Here is a 13,301-nt window from a genome sequence, read left to right as displayed (position 1 = left end):
CCGTTGGCAGATGCAATCAATATGTTGTAAGTTTATTGTAATTGCAATATGTACCTGTAGGCCTTGCATGTGAGTCTCGAGCCTCTGGTTTCTCTGGTGAGCCCACGTGGAAACTTCTTCCCACCTGGATTGAATGATTGTGATCCAGTGTTTGATTACTGCTGCACCATCAGGGTGAGCCTTGGCAAGAATAACATGAGCCAATTCTAGAGTGGCATCTTTCTCAACTTCCTTAAACTGAAGTTCACGAAGGAATTTCTCATGTTCCATTAGTTGATTCCTACTTTCCTGTTCATCCTCGGGTAATTGTCCAGCAAATCGAAGTTTCATTTCAGCATCACTCAGCCATTCAAGAAGAACGTGAACAGCCTTGTGAAGACGTTCAGCTTCCCTAAGAGCTTCCTCTAAACGAGAAGTCTTGTTTGAAGACAAGCGAGTGACAGTATCCCAAAGAGAATTAACTTCAGTAAGCTGGGACCTGATTGTTGACGCATCTTCCGGAGTCGCCTTAGATTCAAGATCGTGACCAGTTCTTATTACAGATTCCATTTGAGAGGCACGTGAAGCCAAGTCTTTTTCAAATGATTTATGTTGTTCAAAGAGATTTGTCACCGTGTCAAGGTCTCCATGTAACGGACCTGTTTCTGACAGTTGCTTTTCAACCTTTCTAAGCCATTCAAGCAATGCCTGAATTGCATCTTTAAATTGTCCTGAGAACAACAATGCTTCTTCAAGTTTTCTTTGCCTGTCGACGCTCTTTCCACAAACTGTTGTCCATTTGTTTTTCAACTCATTTAGAAGTTCCTTCAAAGCTGCTTCATCGGACTTGGGTGCTTTATCCTTCAGGGTTTTACCATTTTTCATGGTAGAATCATAGACTCCCTGTTTACCGCTGAGAGCACGTTGCACTTCACGATGTTTATTCAGTCGAGATTTGATCTTCTCTGGGTCGTTTCCACCCACACCATCAGCAGCTACTTCATCCAAGGTCTTTTCAGTCTCATCTAACCAATTCATTAGGTTAGACCATGCATCATGGAACTCTCTAGCTTCTTTGTAACCATGATCCAAAGCTCTGGTACGTTCAGCAGATTTTGAAACAACTCTTTCCCACCTATGCTGCACACTGATCAACAGATTCTTTATCAAGATAACATCTTGTTTTTGGGAGAAATACTTCAGATGAGTTCCTTTTTTGTCAAGGTTTAACATGGTCTCACGATGAACACCAACGTCCTTTTGGAACGCTTTGTGTTCTTCAATCTGGCCAAGAATGGTCTCCATAACTCTGGATACAGGTTTCAAGTTGGTTAGGGTTTTTTCAGCATTTGTTAACCAATCAACAAACGCCTGCAAAGCATCATGGAACTCTGTTGCTTCTTTGAGAGCAATTTCCAATTTGATCTTTTTATCACTCGCACGTGCCGTAACATTGTCCCATCTTTGTTTCAAGGTTTTAAGATTGTGATTCAAGCTACCTGCACTTGTTGCTCCAGCACGTTTCAAATATTCCTGTCCTTGTTGAAGAACTGTCTCTACCTTTGGTCGATTTTGTTCCAGTTCGTTGTACACTTCCATGAACCGCTCAAGCTGCTCTGACGCGGTTTCTGGTAAACCACCAACAGGTTTAGATGCTACGATCATATTATCTACGTCACCTAACCATGACAACAAGTCCTGAATTTCAGCTGTGAAGGACTGAGCCTCTCGAAGAGCATCCTCCAGTTCTCTTTGTCGATCCGCCGCTCGTTGTAGCAGGTCACGCCAACGCCTATTGAGGGTTCCAAGTTTTTCGGCTGTAGTGGATGCCTCAGCAGTGCCCTTACCATCTTCGATAAGTTGTCTTCCTGCATCATTCAGAGTGTCTACGCTCGTTTGATGTGCTTGAATATCATTTACCAGAACTTTGAGTTTAGCCAACTCAACTTCAATCACTTGAGGGTCCCCAGCTACTGGTTTTAGATCTTCCAGTGTTCTATCAGTTTTGTCAATCCATACTAGAAGCTCATCAAGGGCATGCTGGAATTGTCCAAGTCGCAGCAATGCATTTTCTAACAGCCTTTGCCTTTCAACAACTCCACGAAGTAATCCGTCCCATCGACGATTAACTGCACCCAACGGTTCCTTGATAGCAGCTGCTTGTTCCGAAGATGTTCTTTCAGTGAGTTCCGCAGCTTGCCTAATGCAAAGAAAAATTCGGTTTAAAAATTATTCTATTCCTGGAAAATTCTAATACCATTATAACACCAAGCTAAATAAAAAAAAATTGAAATAATGTTGACATCAAATAGCAAAGAAAATAATCAAGTGGTTCTTATTTAGTTGATAGAGTTTCTGCAGCGCAGTTGGGATTCTCTATTTGTTACAATACATTTATTTGTCTCACACACAGTGGTCCTGAAATTTTTTTGTTTTCTATGCGGCGGAATAATTCCATCGAAGATGTGATGGATTGATATATAGCAAGGAAAGTTTAATAATGTACCGTGCAATGAAAATGTAGTAAGCTAGAAGAAAAATTTATTAAATATAAAACTAAGCCATGCTCTAACTACAGCAACGATATACGTAACACAAAGACATTGACTTGCCTTGTGAGACTTCTGTTTTCAGGAACGCCAAAAACAAATATTTACATTAGATAAATTAGATCAATCACATTAGATTACCTAATCTGATATTCACAGGAATAATTCAGTGATCCTGTCTATGATCTCAGGGGAAACCCACACTATTGGTAACAATAGGTTTTGTTGTTTGAACTATAATTAAAAACAAACTAATTCTTACCTATTCAGAGCTTCAACTTTCACCATATGCGGGTCGACATCTGCTTTGAAAGCAGCGAGCTGCTTGATCTGTTTCTTAACTTCATCAATGTCACTACCCAAGGTGCCCATAGCAGCGAATTTGTCCTCAGCTTCTTCCAAGAATTCTAGAAGATTGTGGAGTGTTTCATGGAATTCCATCGCCTTCTCCATAGCATCAATGAGATTTTCTTCGCGGCGTGCATAAAGTGCAGTTACATTGTCCCATGCTTGATCCAAATCTTCCATATGTTTACGCACTTCAGGTTTATCAGGCTCTCCACAAAGACCCATCAGCTCTTGTCCAGAAGCCCTGACTTGTTCGACGTCAGGTTTTGTCTGATCAATTTCTTGCCGAATTTCTTGAAGGGCCACTTGTTGCTGTTGAATTGCTGCAGGTTGAACAGCGGCTGGTGCTTGTCCAGCAAGAGCATCTTGTAGTTCGCGCAATGTAGCCATTACTCCATTTAACTCGGACCAGAACTTCTCGGCAATAGCCAGTGTTTCATCCAAATTTCGACCACGATCTTCAGTGGCTTTCTGAACTTCAGACCAAAGCCGATTGAGTTTTTCCAATTTGCGTTTGATATCTTTGACTGCTGGATCAGCTCTGTTGCCGGCTTTGTTGATGACATCGTTGGCAGCCTTCTTGACCGCTGCATAGGCTTCAGACCTTTGAGCAATGTCATCTGCCACGGCGTTATTTTCATCCATCTGATCGCGTAGTCTAGGAGGATGAGCACTCACAGGTTCAGCGCCGTGTACTTGATCAGCAGTTGACGAAAGAGCACGAAGCATACCCTCCAGTTTGTCAGAGAATTGAGAAGACTCTTGCAATGCTTGTTCGAGTGTCTGTTGGCGACCACGAAGCTCTGCACGCAGGGCCGAATAACGAGCATTATCATTATCCAAAATTTCTTGTACTTTGGCCCCTTCTTCTTCATTGCATAATTTGATAAGAGCTTCGCCAGTCTTATTCAATTTCTCTACAAGAGGTTTGTGCTCATTGATACTTTGAATGAGAAGTTCATTTTTGTCTTGCTGTACGGCAATTAGATCAGGACGTAACGCTGGCATGGGTAACATTGCTACTTGTTGCTCGGCTTCTTCCAACCAACTCACTAAACCAGCATGAGCATCTCGAAGATGCTCGGCCAACGGTAAAGCTTGTTCCAAGGCACCCAGCCTATCAGCTGAAAGACCGGAAACGATTTCCATAGTCTCACGCAGATCTTCCATTTTATCTCTGATTGTCGAAGTGTCTTCATGCTGGGCATTCTCTCGTATAACTTTCTTAGCTGTTGAAATAACATCTCTGACTCGACCTTTTTGGCTGGAAATATCGTCGTTGAGAGCTTTATGTTCTTTGAGTTGTACTCTGATGACTTCAGGCTCACTACTTGGTGGTTCTGCTTCTCGTAGTTGTCCATCAACTTCTCTAAACCAGTCTAAAAGGTCATCAATATCACCAATCACTTCAAGGGATCTCTGCTTGCTCAGTTGAATCCTTTCAGCCTTCCTCTGAATTTGTTCAGCTATAGCATCGAACCTCCGGTTGTCTCTAGTCACGAGACCTTCTATTGTTGCTGCACCTTCTCCAGGGGAAATCTGGCACAGCTGTGGTCCAACTGTATTTATCTTGTCCAAAACTAACCTATACTCAGATATTTCCATTTCTAAACGTATAATTTCTTCCTCGTGAGGCTCGGCAGATTGTAGAGCTGATTCAGCTCCTTGCATCCAATCCATTAGACGGTTATGATTATCATGGAATTGCTGCACTAGAGGCAAGGCTTCTTGAGCATGTTTTAGAAGATCAGAGCCTCGGGTCACCAGATCATTGAATCGTCGTTGTAAAGAATCAAGCTTGTCTTTTAACTGAAGAGCTTCATCACTAGAGATGTGTTTCATAAGCTCAAGTCCAGAATCCACTGTGCTATCAACTTCTGTCTGTCTTGTGGAAACTTCTTCAGTGAGATCAGCAAGATCTTCCATTTGTTGTAGAAGTCGCTCTGTGTGGACAGCTAATATACGATACTTTGAAAGTCTAACCTCCATGCTTTCCATCCAAGCTTGCAGATCCTGATAGGTGAGAACTAGATGTCTCAATCCTTGTCTAGAGCGTTGCAATAGATTGCCTAGTGCTTCAGAGCGTTCAACCAAAGCAGCGTATCTATTCGCAGCATCCTGGAGTTTATCTGCTAATGTAGCGGCCTCATCCTCACCGACAAGTCCCATGAGATTACTTGCAATATCTGTCAGTTCACTGAAATCTGGTTTCTTTGATAAAATATCATCGTGTAGCGTATCATGTTCTTTCACACGCTGTTGGATCTTTTCTTCATCTGTTGGTACTAGTTCCATGTCCTTTACCTTCTTCTCGGTCTTGTCTAGCCAAATAGCTAAGGGTATTAACTTGTCTTGGAATTCCTTGGCCACTGCCATCGCTTGTTCCAGGGCATCCATTCTTTCTGCAGCACCATCAGTCAAATTATCGAATCTACCCATGAGATCTTTTAGTTGTTTTTCTATAACTTTGCGCTCTTTAGAATCTGCTCCTCCCGCAACTTCTTGTCCCATCGTAAATAGTGATGACATCGAATTCTGTCGATCCATCAACATCTTCTTCAGGAACTTCTGTTCCTGGAGCTGTGCTTTAACAACCTTGTAATCGGACGAAGGCGGTTTCTGATTAGCAACCATTTCTTCAGTATCAGCAAGCCACTTTTCTAGTCCATCCAGTGCTTCTTGGAATTTTCCAGATTGCAGAAGACCCACGTCCAGCTTGCGATCTCTTTCATTAAGCTATAAAAACGAGGAAAAAATTATCATTAGATATTTGATATGATAGTAAAACATTTCACAGATTGTTCTAATTGTGAAGATTTCCAGTAGTGTAAAACAAGTGATATGGGGATTTAAATCGGCGGAAGCGTTATTCCATTTCACTTGATGCCACTGACGGATGTTAAAATAAAAATTGTCCATGGCAAAAGTTATTCGTACTAGACAACGATCAGACAGAAATTAGGCCAGTGTTACTAAGAAGATTGGCTTCAAGTATACAATAATTAGATCACTCCTTCTACTCACCTTGCCTTTTAGATCGTTCCACTTATCATTCATTTTATCCAGATCCTTTTCAATACTGCCAGTGTTAACATCACGACCTGCGCTTTGGATAAGTGACTGTCCGAGTCGATTGCAATTATCAACCGAATGACCGATTGGCTCAATTTTATTTGCCTTTAGATTCCTGAAATCTTCTTGTTGGGCTCGTATAGTCTCAACTTCTGATCCTACAGGCTTAAGCATGCGTACTTGTTCGTTGGCATCATTGATGTCATCCATGACATCAGCATGTGCATGATAGAATTCTTGGAGTTTACTTAGAGCAGCATTTAAGTCCTCTTCCCTGTTTCGTGCACGCTCGTCAAGCTTGCCAAGTTGACGTTTCAAGGTTTCAACTTGATCTCTAGTAGCAACTGTATCAGGAGCGAAACCAGAGTCAACTAATCTTTCCCCAGAGCTTACAGCATCAGCGACATCGTCAGTAGCTTTATTGATCTTATTGATTAGCTTGCCAACATCCTCTATTTGCCCACGGACAACTTTGATGTCTCGTCCAGGTGCTTTCATAGATTCCAACTCCTTCTCAAGGTCCGATAGATCTTGAACAACACCCTTAACTTGGTCATTAAATTGTGCAACTGCTGTAGCTGCACTCTGGAGTTCGCTACATCTGTCGTCTAATTTAGCTTGCAAATCGTCGATACGGTCCGTGACATTGTCAACTTCGTCTTGTAAGTGCGTCGCATCAACTCCCTGATCACCGGCGGCATTCACTAAATCATTGGCTTGCTGTCTTACTGATTGCAACGGTTTTTTCAAGCTTGCTGTTTCTTCTCGTAAATTCTGGAAAAATTGAGGAAATGTGATTTTGTTAAAGTAAACCAGACCAGAATAAATAATTCTATTTGAATAGTTTAGAGATGATTGTTTGATAAACAATGTGACTGTTCGAGCTAACGTAATTTTCTATTATCATGGTGCTAAGAAACCGTTACCTTAATCCTATCGAGAAGTTTGGGATCTTTAGATGCTCCGCCAAGAGCATCGTGGGATGCAAGTTTATCTTCGCAACGTTGCAGTCCATGTTGAAGATCGCGTAAATTTTCGCTAAAATCGGTAAGATGGCGAGCAGTATCTTCCAGGGATTGAGTTCTTTCAAGCAAATCTGAAAGACAAAATATGATTAAATTAATTGAAGTAGTTATTGATCATGAGAAATCAATAGTGATAAAATCATCGACAGTATTATAATTTATCCAGAAACTACTTACCATTGTTCAATTTGTCCCACCTAGTTTTCATCGCACTCAATTCGTTCTTTACAACGTCTTTGTCAATGTCACAGGCACTAACAAACGTTTCTCCCAGGGTCTTGTTATTCTCAAATTCACCTGAACGTTTCCACACCTCGTTTCTGAAAGAGGACAGCTCCTTCAGCTGCTTTTCTATATCCTTACGCTTGAAGGATGCTGGCTTGAGACTATCAAGTTTATCTTCAGCTTGTCTTAGCCATGGCAAGAACGTATCCTGAGCTCGGTAATACTTCTTGCAATGCTCAGCACATGTTTGCAATCTAGTTTGTCTATCGACGGTGTCTTTCTTCAACCTGTCCCATTGCGAGTGCATCTTCTCCAGATCTCTTTGGAGGGAGCGGTTTTCGCTTTTTTGGGATCGCGATAGCATGTCACGACCTTTGTTCAGTAGCATTATTACCTCGTGTTCTTTACTCATTACATTACGATAAACAGGCTGCAAAAAAATTGAATGAACCATTATAGATTATATCGAATGTAACTTCGATGTCAATCGAATGAAAACTCGTGTTTGTGATATAATTATCTAAATGCAAGTTGTTGATTTAGTTTTCTAATTATGTTTTAAAAATAGAGATACTAACCTCGTGATGATCAAGCTGTTGCTGCAGAATCTCTCGATCGGCAGATACCAACAGTTTCTCCGACATATTGCCAAGTTCGTCAGCCAGCCATCCAAGAGTTTTGCTGCAAGATGCCTCAAACTGTCTACCTCCGCGTAGGTTTCCTTCAACCTCCGCTTTTCTGTGATCTAGTTTCTTTTGTAGGTTGTTATACAATTTTCCAACAGCTGCCAGTTTACCTTGGATTTCGGATTTCGAAGCAGGATCACTCAGCACTTCACATAATTGAGCGCCTGATGCTTCTACATCTGCCAAGAGTGGCCTTTGACCTTCTAGTTGACGTTCCAGATTTTCAATCTTTCGCAGTTGTTCTTCAGGATCTTTATCGAGCGGAAGATCGTCAAGATTGTCAGAAATTCCTTGCAGAGCATCACGAAGTCGATTAAGACTGGCGTCAAATTCGCGGCTTGTATCAACAGCATCACCCAAGCTCTGGGCACGTTCATCCAGTCGCCCAAGCTGATCTGCCCATCGCTGCAAGACACTGTTCAGCTTTGTGTTGATCTTCTGACCATCAGGGGAATCAGGGTTTACTCTAGCCAATACATTGTCTCCTACTTGAGCCAAGTGATCAAGTTGAGGTTGTTGTGTTCTGAATTCTTCGCGAAGAACTTGAACTTGCTGTACTTGACTTGCAACCATTCTGGGATCAGATGAAATTGGGCCCAAGGCACCCAACATTCTTTCTTTGGTGCCCAGCCAGGAATTGAGACCTTCGTAGGTGTCATGGAATTCTTTGATATCTTCCAAAAATTTGATCCTATCTTTGCATCTGTCTGATATAGATTTCCAACGGCTGGCAACATCTTCTAGTTCATCATTAAGCTTATCTGTGCCCTCACTGTTGTGTTTACGTCTTACAAGATCACGTACTTGAGTCCTTGTACTGTCTAACAGAGACTGTTTCTCATACATTTCTTCAATTACTAATTTGATCTGTTTAGCTGTCTTATCTGCTTCTTCTTTTGTTGCTGGGATGATTTCCTTGGGCAGCTGGCGTTGTATCTAAAATACAAAAGAGTAATAAAATCTTCAATAGATGAGAACATAGACGATAGCGTTTAAGAAACAAGATCAATTCTACTAACCTTGTCCAAAAATTGGGATAACGTTTTCAGGTTATCAAGATGTTTCCTGAGCTCTTCCTTAAGATTATCCAGCTCAGTCTGTCTGTCCGTCAATCTGACGCCAAGTAGGCTATAACGGTTGTTAATTTCAGAAAGCTGTTGCTGAACTGGTGAAAGTTCCTCCAAGTGGAAACCATCTTGACTAGATCGACGGCTGCTGAAGCCACTGCTACCACCTGGAGATACCGGACTTTGAACCGCATAGGACTTAGTAGGGGATGGTGAGCGACGGTCTTGTGATGTACGACGTACTACAAAAAAAATATTAAACAAAATCAAATACGATGTGCGATGACATGAATGCAGTGCAGCAATAATATGCAGATGGTGTGAGTTGATGGTTACGAAATTGGCATAAGTCTGTAAATCTGATAATACATTGGTATCAAGCTGTAATTTAAAACGGAGCTACACAATTTTAAAACCAGAAGATAGTGCGTGAATAGCGAATTATAGAAAGAGATTCGTGGATAATGGTAACACATATATTTAAAACATAATCTGAAATGTGTATCTGAATTTCACTTGGTAAAACACTTACGTGGGCTAGTAATGCTAGGTCTTTTTGTCGGACTGGTGCTTCCACGTCTTCTTGTTGGACTCTCGCCTCGTTCTTTCAACAGGCTATCATACGATATTCCTAGGTCATTAACTTTGTCAATAGTAATGCCATAATCCCTGTATTCTTTTTGAATAGGCTTCAACTCCTCAGCTTGTTTTTTCAGCTTATCAACATCAACTGCAACTGGTTGTAATCTCTGCACTTTATTTTCCGTATTAGTTAACCAGTCAATAACTTGATCTCGTAATTTTTCATAAGCATTAAGTTGCTCGGCGCGAGATTTGCTCAGGCGCTGCTTCTCGTCAAGGAGACTGTTCAGCTCCTTCCATTGCGACTCTAGAGCTTTGATCTTATCCCTGATTGGAGCTGCATCAGTAACATCCTTCTTGCTGACCAAATTCTTTCCATTTTTAATAAGATCTTCGAAGTTACCACGTTGATCTTCACGTTTATCAATTATCTGAGCCATTCTACTTTCGTGTTCTGACACACCTAATTTGCTTAATTCTCTTGACTCCAGCATCTCGATAATATGAGCGTACCATGCATCAAACTTGGATGTCTGTGCGTTGAATTCACCCAGACCCTGAGCAACCTCATCAAGGAATTCACCACGGCGGATAGATTTATCCATGAGTTTTTCAAATCTATTTTGGACATCCTTTAGTTTACTTTCAATACGTTTAGCAACACGTGCGTTACTTGAGTTGATCAGTAGCTCATGAGCACTTGCAGTTATAGCGTCAACACTGGGACGGTGACTATCTAAATCAGATTGGAGTACACGTTGATCTTTTTGTTGTTCTTCAAGGCGTTCTTTCTGAAGGCTAGCTGGCCTCTGTAAGTTTCTGCAAAATTAAAGCATCACAAATATATTTTACAATAGATAGACTTTCTTCAATTGTTGTGAATTGCAACTCCAAAATATGCAAGCAATTTTACAGAGTTCAGTTACATGAACCTAAAATGTAGTCAAAACAAAACAGTGAACATTACTTACTTGAATTGACTCTCAGCATTATTGAGCCAAATAACTAAACCATCCAGCGCATCTTGTACTCCTTGGCTTTGCACCAAAGCGGTATCCAATTGCTGACATTTATCAGCCAGAGCATTGCCGAGTTGTTTATACTTGTCTTCCAGCTCACGAACAGGTTCCTCAAGTTGGTTAGCTTCACTAGGTGTGAGCTGACCATCGAGGGATCTCAACAGTGCGTTCAAATTGCTCTCCGCACTGTCTACCAAGCGTTCGTTGGCCAGGAATTCGTTGTTTAATGACTTTGCTTTACTCAGTTGGTCTTCCACTAGTTTAGGTTCAGCAGCCACTTGTTCTGAAAGTACCTGATGTATTCTAGGCTCAACTTCTTTCAGCCATTGCCGGGCTTTGTCAAGCGCATCTCTATAATCACGTTGACGGCCTCCGACTCCCGAAAGCCTGTCAGAAAGAGCGTTAGCTCGTGAAAGCAAGTCCTTGTACTGTGCTGTAACAATTGAGACTTCACTTCGCACAGGTGAACTCTGGCTGCTGACTGGTTCTTTGTGTGGCAATCGCTGGGGTAGACTGGTTCTGAAGTCATTTAATACTTGCAGATATTCTTTACTTTCATCAACGAATTTCTGAGCGGCCATTGTGATGAATCTTAGATCAGCTTGGTGAGCGATAACATCGCTAACAAATTCTCGGGTCTGATCAGCACTACTGCTCAATTTGTTCAAGTTCGAAAGTGATCGTTCTTTATCCTCAAGTGTTCGGCGTGCCTTGTCCAACCATGTGGAAAAGATTGATATCTCGTTCCTACAAAAAAGGATCAATGTTAATAATAAGCAAGTATCTAAATGGTTGCATATACATTATATGTAGTTGGAATAATAACGTACTTAAATTTGCTAAGTTCATCGCTGGCTCCCATGAGACGGCGTAACAGTCTGTCAGTTCTGTCTACTGCTCTATCGAACCTAGTCTTCAAAGCACGACCGCTCTTTTCTAGTGTGGTGACTTCATCACTAGATAGTACATCGCTACCAGTGAGAACAACTTGTCTTACTTGATCCACGCATGATGACACTGGACGAACATGAGACTCTAAATCTTCTTTTACTTGCTGCAAAATAAATTCACACATGTATCCAAAAGTAAAGGTTACAAAATTTCACTTCTGTCAATTCAAAATAAAAATTCTATGTTACGTGCAAGTTTGTTTGTACTGAAAGCTGACCTTCATAACATTTATTTGATTCCTCAAGTCCTCTATATCTTCCTTAACAACATCTTGATTGGCTAATTTATCCTCAACTTCGGATATCCATTGAAGAAGTTTCGTTAATGTCTCATCGCAGAGTTTGTACTTTTCTTCAACCGCTTGCTACAATAATGTTAAAATTGATATTCAAAAAACTGTACTAAGTTTTTAAAACAAAATCAGAGTGCTAAAGTCTTATATAAATAGATCACAGGGAGAATAAAAAATAAAATTATCGGCATCTTACCAGTGACGATATTACGCTCTTATAAATAATAGCTTATAGATTTAAGAAAATAAATAACTATTGTATTTATGAATAAAATATAAGCTTAGGGCAAACTCACACATGCAAGCACGAACACGCAAAAACAACACATACAGTAGATAATTGTGACATAAAAATAGATACAATAGTGAAAAGTAGCTTTAATTTATCTGCGAGAACTGCATGTCTGTACGTACTGTTTCTCATATGCAATAATAAGCAAAATAAATAGCAAAGGCTTACGTACTATTGGCAAAGTTTTCATCAAGCAAATAAATTAAAACGCACAATAATGAATGTGTGACAATGAAGGAATTGTATGTAATGTGTGTTCTTTCCGTAAAGAAAAAAATCGTAAAGTGATATTAAAGTAGGAATCAAAAATATGGCCTGAAAAAAGTAAAAAATGGTGTAGAATTTTCAACTAAAAAATAATCATTTACGAAGTTTCAAAATTATGTTAAAGCACAATAGGACGGATTAGGCTAAGATTTGGTAAACAATGTTGAGGATTTTGATTGACAAAGACAATTACGTGGATTCAGACAAATTAAACATTGAACATGAATGTTCATCAGTGTTTGATTAACATGCACTAGTAACACATAAATGTGGATTACCAGGATGTACAATAACATATGCCCGTGTAATAAAATTTGGTCAATTTTTCAAATTTGAATTAGTGGTTACTTTAATCCAGAACATTGTTGATCAAATATTCTACATAAAACTTATGGTAACATCATCTTATTGACCAGTAACTGTGTTCCAAAAAGTCAGAATCGTTTGGATTAATACTGACTCTTACACTTGTTACAAAACAGCAAGATGACTAAAATAATGTAATTATAAAAACTAAACAAAGATCGAATTAGCTTTGCTGATGCGACAAAACGATGGTGGATTAATGACTTTTAATCAAAGCGATGCTGAAGGATTTGTTATGATGTGTGCCAACGCGTTGCATGGCTGTCGACGTGCCAGCAACACTACAGTCAGAGCACAACACGGTTGTTAGTGTCAGGTGGGAGTAGTTGGTCTTTTACTAGCCCCATGTTAAATGATAACAAGCACGGGGGTGTGGGTGGCGTGTAACATGGGCACACTGTAAAAATGAGACAAAACATGGTAAGCGGACTTTTATAATCAATTCTGACAAGGGATGAAGATGTATGCAAAACAGGAACAACATTTTTATCTAATTTATTATCTAGTAGTCGTGAAATTGGTATGCAGGTGATCGTGTAATCTACATAAAAAAATATATTAATATGTTTGTAATAATTGAA

The 13,301-nt window shown here is 40.2% G+C and overlaps 1 protein-coding gene across 18 annotated transcripts in view; it reads right to left on the bottom strand.

Annotated features, from left to right (window-relative positions):
• The window catches only part of LOC124177529 (microtubule-actin cross-linking factor 1), a 173,375-nt gene that overhangs the window by 15,517 nt on the left and 144,557 nt on the right, over nucleotides 1-13,301 (bottom strand). For 13 of the 18 annotated variants that reach the window (XM_046559962.1, XM_046559963.1, XM_046559964.1 and 10 more), the window contains 12 exons: nucleotides 11,721-11,867; nucleotides 11,383-11,606; nucleotides 10,505-11,299; nucleotides 9,484-10,352; nucleotides 8,904-9,193; nucleotides 7,777-8,820; nucleotides 7,151-7,628; nucleotides 6,875-7,044; nucleotides 5,901-6,722; nucleotides 2,791-5,612; nucleotides 2,592-2,603; nucleotides 55-2,179 (listed from right to left, as the gene is read on the bottom strand). In XM_046559962.1, the coding sequence (XP_046415918.1) occupies nucleotides 55-2,179; nucleotides 2,592-2,603; nucleotides 2,791-5,612; nucleotides 5,901-6,722; nucleotides 6,875-7,044; nucleotides 7,151-7,628; nucleotides 7,777-8,820; nucleotides 8,904-9,193; nucleotides 9,484-10,352; nucleotides 10,505-11,299; nucleotides 11,383-11,606; nucleotides 11,721-11,867 (9,798 nt within the window). The remainder of the gene's footprint in view (nucleotides 1-54; nucleotides 2,180-2,591; nucleotides 2,604-2,790; nucleotides 5,613-5,900; nucleotides 6,723-6,874; nucleotides 7,045-7,150; nucleotides 7,629-7,776; nucleotides 8,821-8,903; nucleotides 9,194-9,483; nucleotides 10,353-10,504; nucleotides 11,300-11,382; nucleotides 11,607-11,720; nucleotides 11,868-13,301) is intronic. The other 5 variants (XM_046559977.1, XM_046559978.1, XM_046559979.1 and 2 more) reach the window with 1 other exon arrangement.

Source organism: Neodiprion fabricii, chromosome 3 (genome assembly GCF_021155785.1).
Source record: "Neodiprion fabricii isolate iyNeoFabr1 chromosome 3, iyNeoFabr1.1, whole genome shotgun sequence".
NCBI lineage: Eukaryota > Metazoa > Arthropoda > Insecta > Hymenoptera > Diprionidae > Neodiprion > Neodiprion fabricii.
Note: the sequence above shows the minus strand (reverse complement) of the source record. Positions and strands in the feature narration are given on the sequence as shown.